Here is a 23,191-nt window from a genome sequence, read left to right as displayed (position 1 = left end):
TCCCCTCTCTTACCGATTTGGAGAATTAGGCGGAAAAAAAACGGATGAGATGCGGCGGGTTGCAGCGTTTTGTCCTCTTCACTCGGTTCCAGCCGCCTGCTTCTCCTCCATGATGACAGAGTCACTGAGGCTGAGGAGGGCTCAGTCTAAAAGCTACAACACAGCATCGCAATGCAGAACACAGAGGGTCAGAACCACAAATCAATAGGCCTCTGATTGAAACCCGTGATCGATTGACAGATCACTAAACTTTTGGTGGGATTGTATTCATGCCTTCTATTCTTATTTGATGAGATTTTGTCCTGAGGAATCCCATCTGAATTTTTTTCTTTATTGTTAGTATTCAGTGTAGAATTGCATAACTATCCTTAGTATATTTTATATAGAATGATAACCTCGGGGTGGAGAGTGAAAACATCCTTCTATATTCTCTCATAGTAAAAACGTCAAATAACAGTGAAATTAAAGGAGCAGTATGTAATTCTGGCCTTTACTGGCCTCTATAGGCGACTAGTCGGAACTGCAACATTGATAAAATTTATCTCCTGCACAAGTCTCTGGGCCTCAACCCATTTTCACAATAGAGAGGAGAGTTGCTAATTAGAGCAGAGATCCAACAGAAACATAATGAAGAGGTGATGTATCACCACGATAAAGGCTTTTTGATTTGCTTTTCTGTCTTGAGAACGAGGCTTTTTAGCGGTCCAGAAAGTGAGTTTTGAAAGCCAGAAATCTCAGCACGTGCTCAAGTAATCATTGAGTCATTGGTATTGATCAATAACCCGATCAACTCTCCGCAGATGTGTTATGTTTTTATGCTATGAGGCAGAAAAGTACGGGAACCACTATTCTGGGCTATGTGGAGGTAGGCTGTCAGAATCAGCAACCAACACAATTACATCAAAAACATCTGTCTGTGGGATATACAGCCAAATGTGCTTTGCTGTAAAACACATGATAAAATTATGATCACTATGAACCATATTATATTTTCCAACCATAAAATGTCCTACATACACCTCAATCCTAGTCAAATTAGCATGCTGATCCGGATAATGTGGATGTTTTGCTACATTAAGTGTAAAATGTAATATTGTGTAAAATCTAGTCTAAATTCTACAGTAGCTTTAAGAGAGACTGACTCACACAAATAGGCACATTTAAAGTGGCAAGTAATTGAGAAACAATGTGGACCAAGAGATAGAATATAAAATATCATTTAATAGTAAAAGACCTCTTGCTGCATGTTATCAGGCATTTCTTTTGGCAGAACAAAGCAAAGAAACCCACGCGCTATATATCTGGCAGACTACCAGAATGACATGGGATTCTCAAAATTGTAACCATAAACCGTGAATAAAAAATAATCTGTTTTATTCACAATCTGTCTGTGAATAAATTCAGAAATAAACTTTGAACAAGTGCAAAAACAAGTGCAGCAACACCATACAGAGGTTAGTTTAAAAAAAGGAAAAGAAAAGCACTAAATAAAATGTAAAAAATATTTATATAAAACGGACAAGTAACAGATCAGGATTCAAGGCAATATTACTGCATGGCTTGTGCTTACCAAATTTACATACAAATGCAATAACAGGTGCCATTTAATAACGGTTAGTCATGGTTAAAAAAAGACAAATAAATAAATAATAAATCTATAGTCATTTTCCCATAAATAGAAATCTGGAATTATGAAAAAAAGAAAGACAACGACAAGGCAATGCAATGAGATTTCAGGACTGCATTTTCTTCCATAGAGAATGCAAAAAAAAAATTTAAAATGGTTAAAATGGAACAAAAAAATCTCTTCAGAGCGTTTAGGCGAGCCACAATAGGAAGAACCTTCTCTTCTCAGTTTCAGTCACACAGGTCAAAGCACGGCGACCGCTGCCGGCGTCTCGGTTCTGTCGATGCCTTTCTCCGCTGGCAGCAGGCGGTCTGAGGAGGTCTCCGCCGTCTGACCGGCGAACTCTCCAGCGGGGTCGTTACAGTTCGCATCTCTGGAGTCGTTCGCGGGCGAGTGCGTGGGCACGGCGTTGAACATGACGAAGCCCACGGTGATGACCACGAACGAGATGATGTACAGGCCCGAGAACTGGGCAGGAGAGACGAGAAAAACAAAAACCCACCTGTGTTTTACTGTATTTCACCATCTTAAACCTGCCAAATGTTTTTTAAGAATGGAACAGCTCCTACAGAGGATGGCTGGTGGCCTGCCAAAGTGACTGGCAGGATAAAAATTGTAAATTTACAATTTGTTGAGGAAGGCTTACTAACTGAAAGCGTTTTGTGTCCCCCCTCAATAAACCTTTTACTCCTGCCACAGTTAAGATTTGCCTGTATCTGGCTGGTGGCTGGTGTTAATTTCCTACTCCAGTGGTCTAAGGACAAGCATGTCTTTTATCAGTGGTCGTTTGAGTAGCCTCAAAGCTTTTTTTTTTTTTGCCACCCCAACAGAACTGTCTACCATAAATTAATTCTGATTGCTACCACCTCCTTTAAACACGCTTTTTTGCAGTCTAAAGAAATATGTCGACCTCTACCAATTCTATTACATACTTCTGCTGCAAGTGAAGTGGGGAGATCAAGGACATGTACTGCTGCTGTGAAAAATATTTTAGGCTGCGGACAGGTCACCTGACCAATTTTCATGTCTCTGAGCTGGCAAGGTATAAACATTGACCAATCAGATCAAGCTTGGCTAGATTTCAAACTCATTGTTTTCAGTGAGAAAATATTTACAGCAAAATTTGCCCTAAAGATTTGCCTGTGTATCATCACTTTAAGAATGCTTATTTTGGAATTAGACAGTGAGATTTTTAAGGTTTCAAGGCTCCTAAGGGTTATGAAGCTCAATAAACACATAAATTACTATGTAAATCTTCAATTAAAGTATAAAGAAAACACACCCAGGTTGGATTCATGTAGTTTTTACCTGACATTTTAGTAACAGCTACTGATGTTTTTTTTTATTATTATTATTTGCTTGGCATTTTTGCCTCTATTACATAGTTCAAGGTTGAGAGACGGGAAAGAGAGGGAGGGAGAAAGAGGGAGAGAGGGAGACCACTGGGCGCCCCTTGACGATGCTTGTTTGATGAGCCTTACTGTGTAGCGGAAGAGGAACAGGCCGCAGAAGAGGCTGAAGAGGTCAGCGGTGAGCAGGGACAGATTGACCGCTGTGGCGCTGGTCATCTTCACCACCACGGGCATGAAGCTGTAGAGTGCATACATACACAGGGCATAGACTGCAAACAGCATGCCTAGGGAGAGCAGAATGGACAGACTTTAGTAAGGGCGGGTGGAGTGAATCAAGTCAAGACAGCTTTAGTGGTTGACATTGTGCTGTGGTATTTGTCTAGTATTTGTGATTTCAGTGATGCAAACATTACTTACCAATCTTGAGGTTCCACTTTATTGCCTTTACTGCACATGGTTCCAGTATAGCTCTGCAATGCCAGACAACACAGGGTTGGACAGTGAGGAAAATGGGTGTTTTCACAAAGCAGCAGGTAGGCAAAGGAAGCATCCACCCTAAAACACTGGAACACTGTTAAAAAAATGCAAGAAAACACCAACTGAAGTATAAGTAGACTAGGCAGGTTGAGGGAAAGTGGGTACAATAAAAAAGTAAGTAACAAAAAATAACTCCTGGAATGCATTGAACATCACAGTTTGATGATGTTGAACAGTGTATGGGTGGGTGGATTTTTCCTTTAAGAAAGCAGTCTATTAGTCAAGGTTACTGGTTAATTCCCTAGTACAGCCAGCAGCCAGTACTACTGAAAATCCACTGAGAAAGGTCACCAAACCTCCATGTACATGTGTACCAACCTTCTCTCACTAGTATTAAAACAAAGGAGGTAAAAACAGTGTTAGAACATGTATTCTTTCCCTGTATTTTTGTAGCATGGTGGTTCCGGGTTAATTTTGTGTTTTTGACTGAAGGTCTTTGGTCCCGGTATAGGTTTTAGCGCAAGTTTGCAGTGCTAAAACTGGTCTTATTCAATTGATGCTACTTACCATGATGTATACTATGAATTTACCACATAAAAGCTTAATGTCAGGGGAAAAAAGGTGTGTAAACAATTTTGTAAATAAACTCAGTGGGTAAACTGAGCTTAGGTGGGTTAAGTAAAACTTAAATGATACTTGTGGGGAAAATGACTTGTTGCACCAACAAATAAAAGGACAGAGCAAAGAAAAACAGAATATAAAAAGGAATATAGCAAACAATAGGGGGCAGTAAACATAATGTAACAACTTACAGTTGCATGCCACTGATGAGCGTTCCAAAGAGGCCCATCATGCCTAGGAACTCGACTCGGCTCAGGTTCTTCACTGTGTACTCCTGACACACGTTGGACACAGCGTAGAGAACGGCACTCAGCAGGACCAGGCCATCGCCCAGCAGAACGTCACTGGCTAGAGGGAGAGAAGGGGGGTATCTTTAGAAATGGATAGTCTAATGTTTTTCGTGGATTTACACTCTTGGGTGTTCTTTGTTCACAGTAAAAAAGTAAAAATTGTACTTGTACTATATGTCTTAGGAAGTTTCCTGGAAAGAACCATGAAATTATGTACTAATTATAGGGGAAAATAGAGAAAGAGTTCAATGGTAGTTGGTAGTTGGTAAGTTCCTCCAAGTTCTTCTGGAGTTTCCAAGACAGAACCATGAAATTATGTAGTAGTTATATAGACATTTTTAAATTAGAGGAAGGAATTCAACAAATAACTATATTATATGATTATATGAATAATGACTTGGGTTACCAAATTTACCTCTGCCTATTATTTTTCCAATAAATAGTTTATAGTTTTGCAGTTCTTTCCAGGAAATTCTTTTAGAAATGTTCAGTATCTTATCGACTCCACCAGACTGCTGACATTTTCATCATTACATGGTTCTTTCCAGGAAACTTCCCAAGAAATTAATAGGAAATTAAAGCGTTGCAAACTAGGGTTGGGCGGTAATACGGTAATACGGTATCCCGGGGTATTTGAAAATAGCAACGGTGTCCGTTTCATTACCGTCATAAAAAAATTTCTGGCAGAAGAAGAGGAGAGAGATGCCCAACCTGCACCCCCGAAAAAAAAGATAACTTTGGGCAGTCTCTTGCAAAAAAAAAGCTGATGCGGCGGGCGCGGCAGGTCCCGTCGGACTCGGCACCATAGAGGAGCGAGCAGAATCAGAGATGAATGCCTACTGTCGCGAGCCTGTGATTCACGGAGACAAAGATCCCCTTCTCTGGTGGAAGTCAAATGGAGCCAGCCGCTTTCTGCTGATGTCGAGGGTGGCCCGAAAGTACTTGTGCGCGTGTGCCACAAGCTCACCATCAGAGCGGGTGTTCAGCACCGCAGGCAAAGTTGTAAGTCCGTTACGTGCCCTGCTCAAGCTGGAAAAAGTAAATACCGTATTTCCTCTAATAGTGGCCTGTAGTCAATTAAAAGCCGGGTCTCCGATAATGGCCGGGGCCGTGGTCGACACGAACAAATAAAGGCCTCAAATACAGGCCGGGGGAAAAAACTAGGTCAAAACCTAGTACATGGCTTGACCATGTCCGTCTCCTCTCTCCGCCGCTGCCTCTCCACCGCGCCCACGGCCCGCATTGATCCTCCCGATCCAAGCCCCGGACCCCCGCCGAAATCTCGGCCGGATCACCGGGAACACATCGGTGCCCAGGTTCAGTTAGCTTCAGCTTACATGCAAACAACGGTGGATACTGGTAAACTCCTGGTGCCTGTTTGTAACTGTAGTTTGTAGTAACGTACAAGTGCCACAAGACGGCTCGGCCGGCGGAAGTCTCTGGAGCATGCCGTCGTCGATTACCGTAATTATCGTAATGCATTGCAGTAACAAAAAAACGTCTACCTAACGTACCGTAACAGAAGCAGATCAGAAAACAAGGAGGCTTCGTACTAAAATAGGAGCAAATATACTTATCAAACAGAGGGAATTAGAAATAAAGATAGATGACATGTTGTTAATTTTGTACATGTTTTGTTGTTATTGTTTCAATATTCTGTTGTAAATATGCAACGTTTGCTATTCCGTTTCTGATGTTGTTCAGAGAATAAAACTGGAACATGTATCACATTTTTGTCGTGGGAAAATCACAGTTGAAGTGCACTGCAGCCACCTTGTGGCGGGAAACGGTATAGCAGCGACTACATAAATTCATCATTTGGAATTGGCGGCTCCCTCCAAGCCATACAATGTGATTTTTAATCAGATGGTAATACCGTATACCGCGGGAAAATTTGGGGAAGGTTTAACGGTGTCAAAAATTGGATACCGCCCAACCCTATTGCAAACATTGTCAACAGTTTTGGCACATAAACGATGATAGAAGTGTCCTTACTGGATCCCTGGTCTCTTCCGGCCAGCAGGTCGGCCCCTACCATGGCCCCCACCCCTAACAGACAGACCGCCACGGCCACAAAGTGGACCGGCCGGTAGCGAGTCTTCAGGAGGAACCGGGAGAGCACCATCAGCACCGGGATCACAAAGCAGTCCAGTAGCTGAAAGACACGCCGCCGCCACAATGACACACCAGGATTTCATTGGTCTGTGAGTGGGAAGGTCATGCTAGGCAAAAACACTTAGGAAAACATGATAAGCTTTGGAGGTCACCACTGTCTATCAAGAATTAAAAGACTTTGCCTACTCTGCTAGGATTTTTGAAGGCCAATATTAATAGTTTAGGATTAAAGGCGCCGATAGGCCAAAATATTACAAGTATTCAGTGTTTCCCCAAATTTGTATTCTTGTCAGGGTGGAAAAGCCTCTGAAACAGCATTCAGACCATCATGGGACACTAAAACTCTCCACTGAAAATCAGGATACTACTACTACTGGTAATAACACATTCATGCATGCAAGAAAATATGTTTCAGTAAAGGTTAGCATTGGCCAAATACTGCATAGTACTGGGAAATTTGACAGATCACCACTAATGCTAATTCCTAACCAGTAGGAATCATGACTATCTTGTCTTACCTGTATACTGGTCAGGGTGGTGAACTGGTAGGCCTTCACGACTGCGTAGTTCGCCTCCACGTCTGTCAGACCCATCAGCAAATACATCCACCACTTGGTTTTTAAAATCTGTAAAATGTTCCCATCACCTTTAGAAACAGACAAGGGTTCATAAGATTAACCCCAATTAAGAAAAACACTTTCCCCCAGTCTAAATCTCCTGCTGTCCATCTGCATCAGTGCTATGATTAGCATTTATGATATACGATTACAAGGTGAGGACAGATTTCTCCAAGTTACATTTCAGAGCTTTGTGGCCTTTTTAATTCCAAATTAAAATTCATTTTACAACTAATTTCACCTCCAAAGAGTATAAAATAAGTTTGGCAATATCATTGTATACATCTTTTTAACTTTTTAAAGCCTCAGAAACCATACTGAAGACTCAAAAGCAACATTAAGCCATATTTAAGACCTTTTAAGAATTTAATTTTAGAGTTTTTGTTTTAATAATTTATATATGCATATGCATGATCATGACAGGCGCAAAGAGGCTTTTTTTTATCTTTTATTTTATTTATCTATTTTATTCTGTTTTATTTACTGCACTTTGAAACCATGTTTTTGTGTCCATTTTTATTTTGCTTCATGTCTGTGAAGCACTTTGGAACTCTGTTTTTGAAAAGTGCAATAGAAATAAAGTGCAATAGAAATTACTATTTTATGACCAGTGCTCTTAATTACGCAGCTTTTCCACTCATTGCGAATTGCTGATATAATACACGCTCCTTCCTGTGCAAACCTTTATCTGGGTGGCAAGACTGTTTTTTCCAGCCACCCTGGATAAATGGCAGTCTGACCTTTCCTGGTACAGAGGTAGGACGTATAGACGAGCAGCAGCAGGGCGTAGTTGAGGAAGCTCTGGAACATGGGCGTCTCCACCCCAGCATCAGCCAGGTACTGGCAGCTCACTGCCGTCCCACAGATCAGCAGCGACAAAACCTGGCCCATGGCTATGGTCTTCAGCAGCCGCCTGGAGAGGGAGCGAGAGCAAGTCAATTATATGCACAAGATCAGTGATTCTCAACCTTTTTCATATCAAGAACCCCTAATGTAGTACACATTTGTAGTAAAGTAGTACCCCCATTTGACCCAAATCTGAGAATATTTTTATTGTTATATACGATTTTGTCCAGAATTCCATGACTATCTGTATTGTAGGTAGAGAGATAACAGTGAGACTATGATCAAAATAGTCATTCTTCTACATTCTCTAGTTGTGTTAACTTCTTGTAAATTAAATAATGGTCAAGTTTAACAATTCATCAATTTGCTGGGGACCCCCTGGAACCCCCACAAGGACTCCTGGTGGTCCCCGAACCCCACATTGAGAACCACTGCACTAGATTGTGATTTACACAGGCATGGTATAGTATGCCAATATATGTCTGGGATGCTTGTTAGGGTTACCCTGATATCAGTGTGTCAATATATGGGGCTGATATTTGTCTTTTAGTAAACTTTTTAGTTTGGCATACATCCAACACACAAAATAGCACTTATTTCAAGAAAATGTCAACTTTTAGAATTGGTTCACCTGTTATTCCCACAATGTTGTTCCACCAAAATACACTGTGGGTGGCAGTGGCAGGCAGAATGAATCAATTCTAAAGAGTCGGATTTTACTGAAATTAAGTGCTCCTTGGTGGATCATCAGTGCGCCGAATTTACCAGAAGACCCTAATGATTCTTAAGTTATGTTCTACCAGGTGTGTACATTAGCCAATGAGCAGGGCAACATTAAATGCCCACATTCTTTAATGGAGTTTGGCGTGACAAAGATAGACCGTGGCTTTGACATATTAGGCGATAGAGCTGATTGATACGCATGTCTTTTGCTAGGCGGTTGGATCAGCGCTCACCATGTGAATACATCCTTTAGGTTGTAGCTGTACAGTCCACCGGCAGCCCTCCAGCTCCCACACAGCCTGTCCCCTACAGGCTCCTCCATCTCCTTCAGAGCTAAGCCTGGAACGAGACAGAAATGGACAAAAAGAAAATTATGAACAAAATTAAAGAATTAGTGTCTTTCGCATTTACCTTCTACATCAGACGGCCATGAGAGCAGATCATGGTACCCAATAATCTCCTCCGGAATGTAGCGTGGTTCTCTAGGGATTCTCCTTGTCCACTTCTCACAAGGATTATGCTACTAGTTAACACAATTCGATATGAAGTTAGCCCCGACAGGTACTGTTCTCTCTAGTATGGAGAGAACGTCACACTGAAGTGCATTCGGAAATCTAGCAACTCAAAGTTTCCTTGGTTATTGACAAATGTACACACCTCGCAGAGCAGGACTTTCTTTATCTTTATCTTTAGGCTCTTCTGGTGAATTCGGCATGCAAGTGATCCGCCAAGCAGCACTTAATTTTAATAAAATCTAAACTTTTTCACACTCCATCTGCCCTTCGCAGTGTATGTTGCTGGAAGATCACAGCAGGCGAACCAATTTTTAAAAAAATATATGAATTACTGAAACAAGTGCTACTTGGTGTATTAGATGCCTGCCGAATTAAATAATAGCTCCCAGTGATTCGTAAACGGGGTTAAGTCGTGTTCTAACAGGTAACGTTATGTACAATAAGCCAATAAGCAAGTCAATATTAAACTGCCATATTTGTAACGCAGGCGCCGTGCTCTCCATACAAGACAGCACGTCATGTATCGGGGCTAGCCAAGCTGCAAAATATGTAAATAAGACTGAGCAACTGCTACATGCTAATACGTTAAGAAACTCTACCTGTACATCCGTTTTCGTCTTCATTCATGATAAGTTTGAGGAAAATCGTCAACTGGGAAGAAATTTCATCTTTCTTAACACACCCCCAGGGTATGTTACAGTACAATCCATGCGGCATTCACTCTGGATCAATCTAACTTTAATATTATTGGTCGCTATCTCGGACCGCCTTCTGTGCTTTGATTGGTCGAAGAGCCTGTCACTCGGTCAAGCAAGTGGCGTCTGCACCGTGCAGTCAAACGTAATGTGTACCGTTAACGAGAACGAGAAGTTAATCGATTCATTCTTAAAAAAGAAATACATTTACGTTACATTACGTTCCAATACATTTACATTAAAATATGACTTTAAGACTTTTCCGAATCTTTACGGGCAGCTTTTCAATTCGGCACAATTACTTATTTCAATAAAATATCAACTTTTAGAATTGGTTCGCCTGTGTTTCCTGGCTGGTGGGCGGCAACGAGCAATATTTAAACCTTCGTGAAGGTTAAGTCCTACTGCTGTGTGTGAGAAAGAGGTTGACCGAGAGACAGACATGGAAAGAATGATAATAAATATCAAGTTTATTGTGAGAAACTCTAACCGTCCTTGAAGCTATAAAAAATATTGTCTTCTTGCCTCCGATTTCACTCCCCTGCAGATGCTGTGTAGACTACACGACGCCTGTTATTAACTCAACTTTTTATACATTGCTTTATTGATTTCACCATATAGGCGTTGTGAAGCCCCTTGAGACTGTAACAGTAACGGGCTATACAAAGACAGAATTGTATTCTAGGCAGGGTGCAAAAGCCTCTGAAAAAGCAGCAAATAGAATATAAATATGAAAATAGCAAATGGGGATTATTAAACATAATGCAACCGACAATTTCTACGTGTTGAGAACGTATTATGAAGAAATATATGAATGAAAGGTATAAAAGATGTTAGGAGGGTGTGCAAAATAGTCTAACTGCAGTAGACCATACACGACGAAATTGAGTGAAACGGTATACAATATGAAAATACACTAAAAATGAAAAATTTGCAGTATAATATACAATAATAATTATTATTGTTTATCGAAATATGTGCAGTAACTTTTATTCAAGTGAGATAGAATATGGGGATATGAATAAAACAAATATCTGAGTTTACATCTTATATTTTTACATTTAAATTAAAGCAGTTATCATTCATAATTATCTGAAATTATTATAAATTTGATTTATAGTCAGTGGCAAGTGAATGATTCTGCTTAATCCTGAAAAATACCAAAAATAATAGAGTCGAACTACCGACGTACAGTCCACGCGAGATTTTACGAGAGGATAAGTTGAGGGAACATGGCGACGTCTAATTTGCTAAAGGTAGGACCTACTTCAATTCAATTATTTTTATTTAACGGTTAATAAAGTGGCTGTCACTGGTTTAGTGTAACGTCACCATTCAGCTCTAACTTGAACGACTAGTACGCTGCACCCATACACGACTGTATTGTCAATATTTACTTTAACTGGGACCAGTTAAGTTACCTCTGGCTAACATTAGCTACTTATCACTGATTTAGCTGGCTAAATAGAATAGCTAGAAAACAGCTACCATTTGATACACAGAGAGGGAGAGATAGACAGAGAGAGACGTAACGTTAGCCTACGCCAACTTGCAATCTTTGCCCGTGTAAGCTAGCTGCATTATGAAATCTCATAGCTATCATCTGTCAGCCAGTGCCACAAGAATCTGCAGCTGACATGCCATTTAAAAACATGAAAAAGGGTAAACACCAGAATCAACTGGCGTCAGTATTTTGTGCCATTAAGTGAACGTCAATCCACTGCTGGTAGCCTGCTAGCTAAGCTAGGTCTGACAGGCATATATGGCAGAGGGAAATACATGTCGTCTAGCAGAAGGACAGGGGAGGTGACACAGGAGAAACAGACCAAATTGTGCTATTCAACAGGACAGTGACATTGCAATCATAACTGAAGTCCTGAGAATTTTACCGCAGAAAGTTAGTAACTGTACACACGGACAGTCACGCAGTGCTGAAGCATATACATGTAATGTTACTCAACATTATAGCTAGCCTTAATGCATTCATTATACTAGCCCACTGCCCATTCTGCTCTGTTCTCTCTTTTTCCTGTGTTCATTGAGGGTCTAAGGTTGGTGGTCCCGGGTAGGCTAGGCTCGGTTAGGTAGATAGGTAGGCCTGCTATGTCTTTACAACATGTTACTTTGTGTTCTGTGCTTTATTATTTTGTTGCATACTGTATTACATCTTTTTGTTTTGATTGTTGATTAGTTACAGGCGAGCTTGTTCTCTGTAAAGTCCTTTGAGACATGCTTTGTGAAGAAGGGCTAAATAAATAAACTTGACTTGACTCTTGTATGTAGAGAACAGAACGACAGACTGTTAAAAAGTCAGTTTCATGTTGCTTTGGTTAGCGGCAAAGGTACACATCTGGTAGAACATGACTCAATTTGGCAAACATCCCATACATCAGATAGATATCACTCATTCCAATAAGATTTTAGAATTTGTTTGACTGTTATTCTCACAATCTTCTATCACCAAAATACACTGTGGTGGGCAGTAGCAAGCAGAGTGAACCTATTCTAAAAGTTGAAATCTTACTGAAATAATTGCTGCTTGATTGATTAGCCTATATGTGTGCTGATTTTAGCAGAAGGCCCTAACAATTAGGTCATAAGTTATGTTCTAACAGGTATGTACACTGCCAGATTTTTGAATGGTTTTGTGCAGTGGTTTGGTGCAATGTTCTCTCCATACAGAAAAGAAGGGCAGGTATTGGGGTTACACTGTAGCTAACACTAATACATTGCTTATACCAGCAGTTGTGCTCCAGTGTTGTTAATTTTCCACATTTCTGAAGAACAAGCCATACCCCAGTTATATGGCACATAAACAATTGGTATTACGTAGTTTACTTCATTCTTGTCTGTTTCCAGAACAAAGGCTCGCTTCAGTTTGAGGACAAATGGGACCTGATGCGTCCCATAGTCTTGAAGCTCCTGCGCCAGGAGTCCGTCACCAAACAACAGTGGTTCGACCTATTCTCGTAAGTTTAATGTGTTAGCGAGATGCATCTGCATTCAGCTAAGGCAGAAATACCCAGCTGGTTGAAGCAAATAGTTTGATAATCCCTCCACCATTGTTTTTCCTCCTTGTTTCCATAGAGACGTCCATGCAGTATGCCTGTGGGATGACAAAGGTCCAGCTAAGATCCACCAGGCCCTGAAAGAGGACATCCTAGATTTCATCAAACAAGCACAAGCAGTAAGCATAGAACTATGATGGGAATTGTGTTAGTCATGGGATCTGTAAAATGATGCAATTTCATGTCACAACTACTGTATGTTCTTGCTTTTCCCACATTAGTCCACGTCTTTTACCCCTTAGGTGGACTAATGAACGAAAGGAAAAATCCACCCTTGGATACTTTTACCCTGTTCAATGTCATCAATTTGTGATAATTTTGTGATGAAGTGGTGTAATTTACTTTTTGGTGTACCCACTTTCACTCAACTTGCTTTGTGTACTTCTACTTCAGTTGGTGATTAACTGAACTTAACTAACGTAACCTGTTCCTTTCAATCAAAGGTGGGCAGATGGGCATATAAATATAGTTAGCTAGCCAACTAGTTGTTGAACATTGTGGTGTGTCTATGATTGAGGCTGCCCTTGCTCTTTGATTCTGAGAGACTGACACCAAAACCTGATGTTAACTGTCGATGTTATGGATAGCATATGTGACGTCACCTTGTCTATGTTTGGCCAGGTATCCACAGGAATAAGAAAAATACACCATCAAGCAACAAAATTGACCAAGAAATGCAACCTGTGTTGCCAATAACAGTGTTAGTGTTTGAGGGTGGATTTTTCCTGTAACACCTTGTTTTTACATAATGCCCAAATAGTTGATGGCGGTAATGGTTTGCCACTGTGGGCATTCATAAGGTTCTCCATCGTTAGCTACTTTGCTGGCTGAGTATCTGTCAACCAGCAAGACTTTCCTCCTCTGACCATAGATCCCTTAACCCTGTCCTACCCTCCATTCCCACCCTATCCAAGCGGGTGCTGAGTCACCAGGATGACACAGCGTTGCTGAAAGCCTACATCGTGGAGTGGAGGAAGTTCTTCACGCAGTGTGACATCTTGCCCAAGCCCTTCTGCCAGCTGGAGATCACCCTGATGGGCAAGCAAGGCAGCAACAAGAAGTCCAACGTGGAGGACAGCATCGTCCGCAAGGTGAGGAAGAGTAGGAACAGCCATCAATCAGTTAGAATAGACATTCACTCTACATAAGAGATCAGTGATTGGCCTACTCTGACTGTTTCGTCTGATTGAATGAAACTATGACTCTTAGACAATAAAATAGAGAATCTCAAAGCCCAACTCATCATTACATTCTCTGTATCCCAAACCATGTATATCTTGTATGCTGTCACCATATTGTGAGTAATACTTCATTCTGCTTGTGTGTCTCCTGTCTCTGTCCTCTCTGTGGTGTCTACAGTTGATGCTGGACACATGGAACGAGTCCATCTTCTCCAACATTAAGAACAGGCTACAAGACAGCGCCATGAAGCTAGTCCACGCCGAGAGGCTGGGTGAGGCCTTCGACTCCCAGCTGGTCATAGGAGTACGAGAGTCCTACGGTGAGAAACACTACAGTAGAAGTATCATACGCCATCTGAGGGTGGTGGACACGCATGTTGGACCATGAATGCATTCTTTTAAGAGTGCAGTCGCACCTACAGCATGTTTTCTTTGGTCCCAACCCTCATGGAGAAGTTTACTTCATTGCATTTTTATATCTGGTTCATTTAGGTTCACACTGGCCAATTACAAGCAAACCAGGGCTTGTAAACAAAGGTCACATGGACTCACAAGTAGCTCGCTTATTTTATTTGATGCAGAGATTTGATTTGAGATTTTGGTGGCAGGGGGAGGCAAAATAAATCTGATTCCAGCCCCTGTTGCTTTAGCTAAATATGATGGATTTGTCTGCGCTCTCCAGGTTTGCTCTTTGTTCATTTTTAGCCCAGCGACAGGCTATCTTTATATAGATGTTGTATAGATAATACAATGATATTCAGTGTATAAATCAGATGATGGCAGTCTTATGGTAATTATTATGTTTTCATATTATCTATGTAATAATATTATCCAGAATTTAGGATTATTCAGAGTTGGTGCCACCAACTTCACCAAGTTATGGCACCAACCTCAGATCTGTTCTTATAAAGCAGAAGTAGGTCTCTTGTAAGTGTTGCATGGGTAAGCAGGTTAGGTCTGGTCATGCCGCTAAGGTTGCACATTTGTTATGTTATATGAATTTCAAGGGAAGCAGGCAGCTTTGCCCCCTCTACAATATTTTTTCTTTATTGTGATATTAATTGGCTGCTCCACTATCTCGGTGTGTGATTGTATTGCCTGTTTCCTCTGAGCAGTGAACCTGTGCTCCAACCCTGACGACAAGCTGCAGATTTACAGGGACAACTTTGAGAAGGCCTATATGGACTCTACTGAGAGGTTCTACAGGACACAGGCGCCCGCCTACCTCCAGCAGAATGGGGTCCAAAACTACATGAAATATGTGAGTACAAGCTGGAGCCAAGATGGAGCCCAGGTTTCCCGCTGGTCATGGAGTTGGAGGTCGCCATAGCAATGGAGTTATTCCAAGGCGTCTGCTATAGTAAATTTGTGTGGTAAAGACATGTGAATCGGCCCTAAAGCTTCTGTCAGCAACTTTGGAGAAATGAGCAAGAATTTGAAAGTACACAACAAAAAAGTCCACCCCCTCCCTCTCTATGCAACAAAATTGATATAGATTTCTATTGCTTTTTGATGTAAATGCTTATTTCATGTTGAATTTCTCTGAGGTGAGAGATACTTTTGAGTTCTGTACTTAGATCAAGTGTGTGTCTGTGTGTGTGTGTGTGTGTGTGTGTGTGTGTGTGTGTGTGTGTGTGTGTGTTTTCCAGGCTGATGCTAAGCTGAGGGAAGAGGAGAAGCGGGCACTGCGTTACCTGGAGACGAGACGTGACTGTAACTCTGTACAAGCAGTGAGTACACTGGCACATCTTATATTGCTGATAGATCTGGGGTCGAAGAATAAGTTGAAAAAAACACATCCAAATCACAATATCACCCACTGTTATTTCCAAATTGCTGCAGGTTGCCATTTATAAATATTTATATAAGAAATATGATTACACATACCTATATTTATACATACTTAAATGTACCTATGGATTTCATGTCTATTTGCTGCACTGTTTTCCCTCTGGACAAATCTCGTCATACTTGTGCACATTTTCTCTTTACCAAGTGTATGCACACTAATGCACATGCAAACATGGACACTAATAATTTGATCTTAACCCAGTAAGGCATATTTAAAGGCTATTGTCTTTAACTGATTATCTTATTTGAGATAATTCGAGTGAACATAACCCAGTGAACACACACTTCATTTCTGCTCAATCTTTCAATTTTTTTAGGCCATGTTAAATGCCTTAGTCAGATTTTGATTATTAAACTGAATTGAATGAATTGAAATATTGATTACTCCCAGTTATGAGGGTATTGGTGTGTATGTAAAAGTACTCATTGTTGGCAGCATATGATTACATACCCCCACAATTGTTAATATTCTATTTTATCGCTTTTATTGTTTTTATTGTTTTTAGCATTCTTATTGTACTGTTTTTTATTGCCGTCTTTATATTCTATTTGCATGCTTATATTATTAGTCAGGTTTTTCCATTCTGAATCCTATTACTTTTGCTGCTGCAATGACATAATTTCTCCATGGGTGTCAATAAGGTTTTACCCTATCGTTTAAGAAAAATAAATTACTGTATAAAAAGCTGTGTCCACTTGTACTGAGAGGGATATTACAACCACAGCATTCAGTGAAAATACACTCACCGGTCACTTTATTAGGTACACCTATCTACTACTGGGTAGGGTCTCCTTTTTCCTCCAGAACAGCCCGACATAACATTCCATAACACACCGAAATGTATCACTCAGTGCATCTTTGTGTACTTTTTCTTCTCAGCTAATGGAGTGTTGCGTGAACGCGCTGGTGACGTCGTTCAAGGAGACCATCTTGGCCGAGTGTCCAGGCATGATCAAACGAAATGAGACAGAGAGTGAGTACGGCAGGACCGCTCCCGCCAAAGGCTCAGCCAGCTCAGGTTTGCACAAGGAAACGGCCCTGTCCAAAACCACCTCGTCCAGCACCTTTTAAACCTGTAGAACACCCATTTGTGTCACCACCTCTGTCTGACATTAATGTCTGATCATACACTGAGCATGTCTGTCCCGATCAGTGTCTAGACTGTAATAACCACCCATCATGTGTCCCGGGGCTGTACTTCTAACCACAGTGTGTGTCCGTGATAACGTCACCATATGTAATGGAGTATCTGTGTAAGTCTGTGCTTTTGCAGTATGGTTTGAAAATAGACAAAGGGCATCCAGTAGGGTATTTTAAAGCCCTTTTAACCCATCTTCTGTTAATTTTAAAACAATGCAGCTGACAAATGGATTAGCTTAGTATTCAGTACATCACATCAAGCAAAGGGTTCTCCATTTTGCTATTTCATTTCTCATACCGTTTTGTTTAACTCTGAGATGTAGCAGGGAATATATTTTTGTTTTATTTGTGTGTTAAGTTGCTCTTTAAGGGCTTATAATGTAACTGCAGCAATTAGTCACCCTTACCACCAGGCTACTGTGGACTCTTCCTAGCTCAGAATCCCAGTTTCTCCAGTATGTGACTGCAGTGCTTTTTCCTCCGTCGCAGAGTTGCACCTGATGTTCTCTCTGATGGACAAGGTGCCCAGCGGCATCGAGCCCATGCTGAAGGACCTGGAGGAGCACATCATGAGCGCTGGCCTGGCTGATATGGTGGCCTCAGCGGAGACTATCACCTCTGTGAGTGTCACATACATGCAAACATGTAAACTGATCAGGTTGGAAAATGAACACCAGCTTGTCTACCGCACCAGCCAGTTTTGCAGGTGAACAGCTATTACTTGTAGGTCCTGCTTGATTCTGAAAACCTACAACAGTAACATGGTTGGTGAATTTTGGGATCTACCAACCAGTGTGGTCAATAAAGAAAAACATTACTGGCCTGCCCTGATACTGATGCAGTAACTTGACTTGCATATTTTCAAACTTGAAGATTCTTATGCATAAGGTATGTGGACAGACGTCTTAATTCTCTGACACACCAACAGGGCCTATCTTTGCTTATGCTACTTGTGCTTCTTTGTAACAGGACTCAGAGAAATATGTGGAGCAGCTGCTCACCTTGTTTAACCGCTTCAGCAGACTGGTGAAAGAGGCCTTTCAGGATGACCCACGCTTCTTGACGGCTAGAGACAAAGTGAGCCCGACTTTTACTAACTTGTCCAGTAACAGTATCACGCCATTTGTAGGATACACCTGTTGGCAAATGTGCTTCATTGACTGCAATGCTGTTGTTCTATCCTCTTTGCAGGCATATAAAGCTGTCGTGAATGATGCCACTATATTTAAATTAGAACTTCCTATGAAGCAGAAAGGGTATGATATGCTCATTGTATATATACATTTTGTCCCTTTACTGATGAAGGCAGTGATGTGTGGCCGCCGTGTTGACGCTCCGCTCCTCTCTCTCCTGTGTTTTTCAGGGTAGGTTTGAAAACCCAACCGGAGTCCAAGTGTCCAGAGCTGCTGGCCAACTACTGTGACATGCTCTTGAGGAAGACCCCACTAAGCAAGAAGCTCACCTCTGAAGAGATAGAGGCCAAGCTCAAGGAAGTGGTACGTTTTGGGGTGTTTGGGCGAGTCCTTCTTGGAAACGTCCGTTCAAAGAATTGTGGGCCAAACCAAAAGATTGGCGCAGTCCTTTAACATTTCCTCATGGGCTTCAACTACAGATTGCTAATTTGGAATGCGCTATATTTGAGATGTTTATGTGTGCTCTTCTTAGCTGTTAGTGCTGAAGTACGTCCAGAACAAAGACGTGTTCATGCGGTACCACAAAGCCCACCTGACCCGCCGGCTCATCCTGGACATCTCGGCAGACAGCGAGATAGAGGAGAACATGGTGGAGTGGCTCAGGGTATGATCTGTGTGGGTGGGTGTGAGAGAGCGAGGCATAGCAGTATTCAGTATTCACTTGTTTGTCTACTGGTCTGAAAAGTTGTTTATTGCTCAGGTCAGTAATGTTAAATATAGTCAAAAAAGTAAGTTTCATTTGATATCACCCGCCATTGACTGGCTATCTGTGCTATCTATCTGTCATGTATCGTAATAGGAAGTAGGAATGCCAGCTGACTATGTCAACAAGCTGGCCAGGATGTTCCAAGACATCAAGGTGTCAGAAGACCTCAACCAATCCTTCAAAGAAATGCACAAACATAACAAGCTTGCTTTACCAGGTAAGGTATACGATTAGAGAATAGCAGTGAGCGTGCATTACACTTACATTAGTTTATATTCTCAGTGCAAGTGACAAAGTCCTCAGAAGAAAGTAAGGAGGGAGGAACAGGTAGAGGGGAGGGGGGAGAAGAGAGGAGAAAGTGGTAAACAGTGTCTGGGTGTTGCAAGTAAATTATTAGATTTGAATGGATAAGAAAATAAAATGGTGGTCAGAAACATTGCACAGAGCAATAACCAAAGCCTCGGGGGTGTTTATAACAAAAGTCCAAAAAAGGTAATAGGTTCTATTTCTATTTAATATGTTTCTATTTCCTTTTTTGGACATACTTACTACCTGAATGATGACTGAAATGAATCTGCACAGACGGACTTTATAGTGAAAGATTTGTATTCAGTAGTCGAAGTTTCGGGATTTCAGAAATATTTTACTTAAAAGCAACAACGTTGTTACAGTCATCAAAAACGTATACAGATGAAAACTTAAATTGGGAGCTGCAAGGTAAGTCGACTTCAATTCAAAGTTTCTGCTAAAACAGGACGGACCTGATGTCTCACTTCCTTGTATGTTCCCCTGCAGCGGACTCTGTCAACATTAAGATCCTGAATGCCGGTGCGTGGTCGAGGAGCAGCGAGAAGGTCTTTGTATCCCTACCTACAGAACTAGAGGATCTGATACCAGAGGTAGAGGACTTCTACAAGAAGAACCACAGTGGCAGGAAGCTTCACTGGCATCACCTCATGTCCAATGGCATTGTGAGTCCTATAGATCTGCTCGGATAAAAACACAAATGCACATAGATACACTTAGAAAGCTACATGATTGGGTCATCCTGTCTCTAGAAACACTCAGAATTGACCTCATCTGCCTGTTTGCATGTTGTTCATACTTTAATTTGTAGTTTGACAGTCACACTAAAATCTTACATTGCATTTATCAACCTTGTATGTTCATGTTAATAAGAGTGTGCTTATTCACGTGAGTAGTTCATTAACTAAATTCAATCCCAATGCGTCAGTATTATTTTTGGTGTTCCAACAGTCATATTTTCTTAGTCACTCTGTTAAAGTACCTGGCAGATTTGACCAAACTGGACCTCCTTCATCCATCTGTCCAGATCACTTTCAAGAATGAAGTTGGCCAGTATGACCTGGAGGTGACCACGTTCCAGCTAGCCGTGCTGTTTGCCTGGAACCAGAGGCCCAGGGAGAGGATCAGCTTTGAAAACCTCAAGCTAGCCACGGAGCTGCCAGATGCCGAACTGCGACGCACTCTCTGGGTAAGAGGAGGGAGGTCCGGGGCAGGGAAAATGTTGCGAGACAAGTGCTGCTGATAAAACTGCTAAAACTCATCGGCAGGGTTAGAGTGATGTTATGGGGTTAGGGTTACCCCCTTTTGATCAGTTCTGATCCATCATGTTTTTCTCCATCTTCCCAGTCTCTGGTGGCGTTCCCCAAACTCAAGCGGCAGGTGTTATCGTACGACCCGGTGGTGGCTTCACCCAAAGACTTTGCGGAAGGAACACTATTCTACGTCAACCAGGAGTTTTCTCTGATGTAAGGAACGTTGTAAATGTAGTCGTAAAAGTCAGTTTGCTCAACATACCTCTTCTCTTGACATGTGCAGTGACTCAGCACATTTTGTTTTTTTAATCCAACCTCACAGAAAAAACTCAAAGGTTCAAAAAAGGGGGAAGATTAACCTGATTGGTCGGCTGCAGCTCACCACAGAGCGAATGAGAGAGGAGGAGAACGAGGGTATCGTCCAGCTCAGGATACTAAGAACACAGGTATGGAGAACAGTTCACTGCATGTAGGATTAGATACTGTTTGTCTGGCCGCTGGAATGTAACACCACCCACTGTGAATAAATAGTCTGACGTTTCCATTTCCCATCATTGAGTTTCACATATAAAACAAATCACGCTCTTTCTCACCCTCCTTCCCATTCCCCAAATCCAGGAGGCCATAATCCAGATCATGAAGATGAGGAAGCGCCTCAACAACGCCCAGCTGCAGACGGAGCTGGTGGAGATCCTAAAGAACATGTTTTTACCACAGAAGAAGATGATCAAGGAGCAAATGGAGTGGCTGATAGAGCACAAGTACATAAAACGGGATGAGACCGACATAAACACCTTCATCTACATGGCGTAGCACAACACAGCACATTACGAAGACTCGTGTCGACTGTGGTTTCGGTGGGTCAGGCCTGATGGACACTAGAATACTTCCAGGCCCCCTTCCTCCATATATATAAAAAAAAAAAAAATGTCTTGTGCAGGGAGGCATGAATTTAAGACTGAGACCTATTTAAAAAAAAACAAAAAAAACAGTGGAACTTCCTGCCTTAAAATTGTATAAAGAAAAAAGAAAAAGTCTGCACCAAGCGTTTTATAGTTGTTTCGAGTTGGAGGGAGTTTCCTCGCTGTCCAGAGAGGCTGTAATTGTCCGTTTTTGATGCCATGGTGTCTCCCCGCCACCGTGATGGCCAGTCACCCCGGTAGCCCCCCCCCCGCAACACTCCCACCGAATGCTTGTGCGAGTCTAAAGGCATGCTGAGAGGAAGAAAACGGAAGAACCTCGGCTCTCACAGTACCCGCAGTCCGGTTTTAATCCAAGTCGAACCCAGAACATGTGAACCTTGACCAAAATGTGTCCCTGTCCGTTGTGACACAGAGAGGATGCTGCTTTAACGCAACGTGTTGAAGCAGCGATGGCGGTGACTCTCTGCGGTCTCAGGTAGAGTGATCAAACACGCAATCTGGACATTCAGTACGTAAAGAGCCAGAAAAAAAGCACTTCACTGTTTTCAGAACGGAAACAGACAGTGAGTGGAGCCAATTCCAAAACTTCTCAAGCCTCTGCCCCTAGGTAACGAGTAGAATATGGAAAAAATAGCATATTGCTATACAAAATATGAAATCCATTTTGAGCTACCAGATGTGCCCAGGGGCTAGAGGTGGAATAGGAATTGAACCAGCAGCTCCCTTATGTTGGCTACACCCCTCCTTTCTGCAGGTAGCCTGGGAGAAGAGGGTGAGGTCAGTATTACACGTTAACTACTACAATTCAAAGCTATAGGAGAGTGTACAATGGGATGTGAATATTGAAATGATTAAATAAACAGCACCTTATTATAAAACACACAGGCTTGTCATTCATCCTATTATGCGCTTACAGCAGACAAACCATCATCTTTTTTGGTCGGCATATATCTAATCTCTAATTTTTTTAAATCTGAAATTTGAATAATGTTTAGCTAATACGATGTTCAAATCATCTGAATCTGAATCCTCCTCTGGCCAGATCTGATTACACATGGTATATAATGAATTGTGCTGCATTTTAAATGCAGATAATTTTTCTCTGTGCCTCCCTTTGCTGATCTGAAGTTCGGGAGTGCCTAAGCATGTCAGCTGTTTCTTTATACCCAGCTACCTCAACAGGAGTGATTTGTGTATGTGTGTGTGCCTGTGTGTACATATATACACATGCATATGTGTAGGTATACAGCTTGGACAGTGCCTTCAGAAAGTATTCAACCCCTCAACTTTTTCTGCATTTTGTGGTGTTACAGCCTGAAATGGATTAAAAATGGACTAAATCAAGATTTCTTAAATCACTGATTCAAGCAAAATAGCCCATAATGTTAAAGTGGATGTATTTATTTACATCTTTTTTTCACAATCAATTAAAAATGAAAGGCTGAAATGTTTTGGGTCAGAATAGTATTAAATATTCAACTCTTATGCAGTGACAGTCCAAGCTACGGTAAAGTGCATCCAAATTCCTTTGAATGTCCTTGAGATTTCTCCAGAACTTTATTGGAGTCGACCTGTGGACAATTCAATTTACTGGACGTGATTTAGAAACAAACACTTACGTCTGTATAAGGTGCTACAGGTGCATGTCAGAGCAGAAACTCTACCATGAAGTCCAACTGACCATGAAATTC

At 41.5% G+C, this 23,191-nt stretch overlaps 2 protein-coding genes across 4 annotated transcripts; one reads left to right on the top strand and one right to left on the bottom strand.

The window, feature by feature from the left end:
* Positions 1 to 1,201: 1,201 nt before the first annotated feature.
* Positions 1,202 to 9,900, bottom strand: LOC139916368 (solute carrier family 35 member F2-like). The gene is made up of 9 exons (XM_078286624.1): positions 9,783 to 9,900; positions 8,902 to 9,007; positions 7,840 to 8,012; positions 7,001 to 7,128; positions 6,363 to 6,522; positions 4,269 to 4,425; positions 3,397 to 3,449; positions 3,109 to 3,263; positions 1,202 to 2,095 (listed from the first exon to the last, which is right to left on the bottom strand). The coding sequence occupies exons 1-9, from the start codon at positions 9,898 to 9,900 to the stop codon at positions 1,871 to 1,873; spliced, it is 1,275 nt and encodes a 424-aa protein (XP_078142750.1). The 3' UTR covers positions 1,202 to 1,870.
* Positions 9,901 to 11,094: 1,194 nt separating this feature from the next.
* cul5b (cullin 5b) lies at positions 11,095 to 22,364 on the top strand. Of its 3 annotated transcripts, none has more exons than XM_071905221.2 (19): positions 11,095 to 11,134; positions 12,738 to 12,847; positions 12,966 to 13,065; positions 13,861 to 14,037; positions 14,306 to 14,447; positions 15,243 to 15,388; positions 15,777 to 15,857; positions 16,859 to 16,952; positions 17,609 to 17,739; positions 18,089 to 18,196; positions 18,311 to 18,375; positions 18,483 to 18,615; positions 18,785 to 18,916; positions 19,112 to 19,235; positions 19,814 to 19,989; positions 20,352 to 20,513; positions 20,672 to 20,790; positions 20,900 to 21,023; positions 21,196 to 22,364. In XM_071905221.2, the coding sequence occupies exons 1-19, from the start codon at positions 11,111 to 11,113 to the stop codon at positions 21,388 to 21,390; spliced, it is 2,343 nt and encodes a 780-aa protein (XP_071761322.1). In that variant the 5' UTR covers positions 11,095 to 11,110; the 3' UTR covers positions 21,391 to 22,364. The 3 variants fall into 3 exon arrangements, with proteins under 3 accessions (XP_071761322.1, XP_071761321.1, XP_071761323.1); XM_071905220.2 differs by having other exon boundaries at positions 16,859 to 16,997; XM_071905222.2 differs by lacking the exons at positions 11,095 to 11,134; positions 12,738 to 12,847 and having other exon boundaries at positions 13,005 to 13,065; positions 13,818 to 14,037; positions 16,859 to 16,997.
* Positions 22,365 to 23,191: the final 827 nt, after the last annotated feature.

The sequence above is a fragment of the Centroberyx gerrardi genome, chromosome 11 (genome assembly GCF_048128805.1).
Source record: "Centroberyx gerrardi isolate f3 chromosome 11, fCenGer3.hap1.cur.20231027, whole genome shotgun sequence".
Taxonomy (NCBI): domain Eukaryota; kingdom Metazoa; phylum Chordata; class Actinopteri; order Beryciformes; family Berycidae; genus Centroberyx; species Centroberyx gerrardi.
Note: the sequence above shows the minus strand (reverse complement) of the source record. Positions and strands in the feature narration are given on the sequence as shown.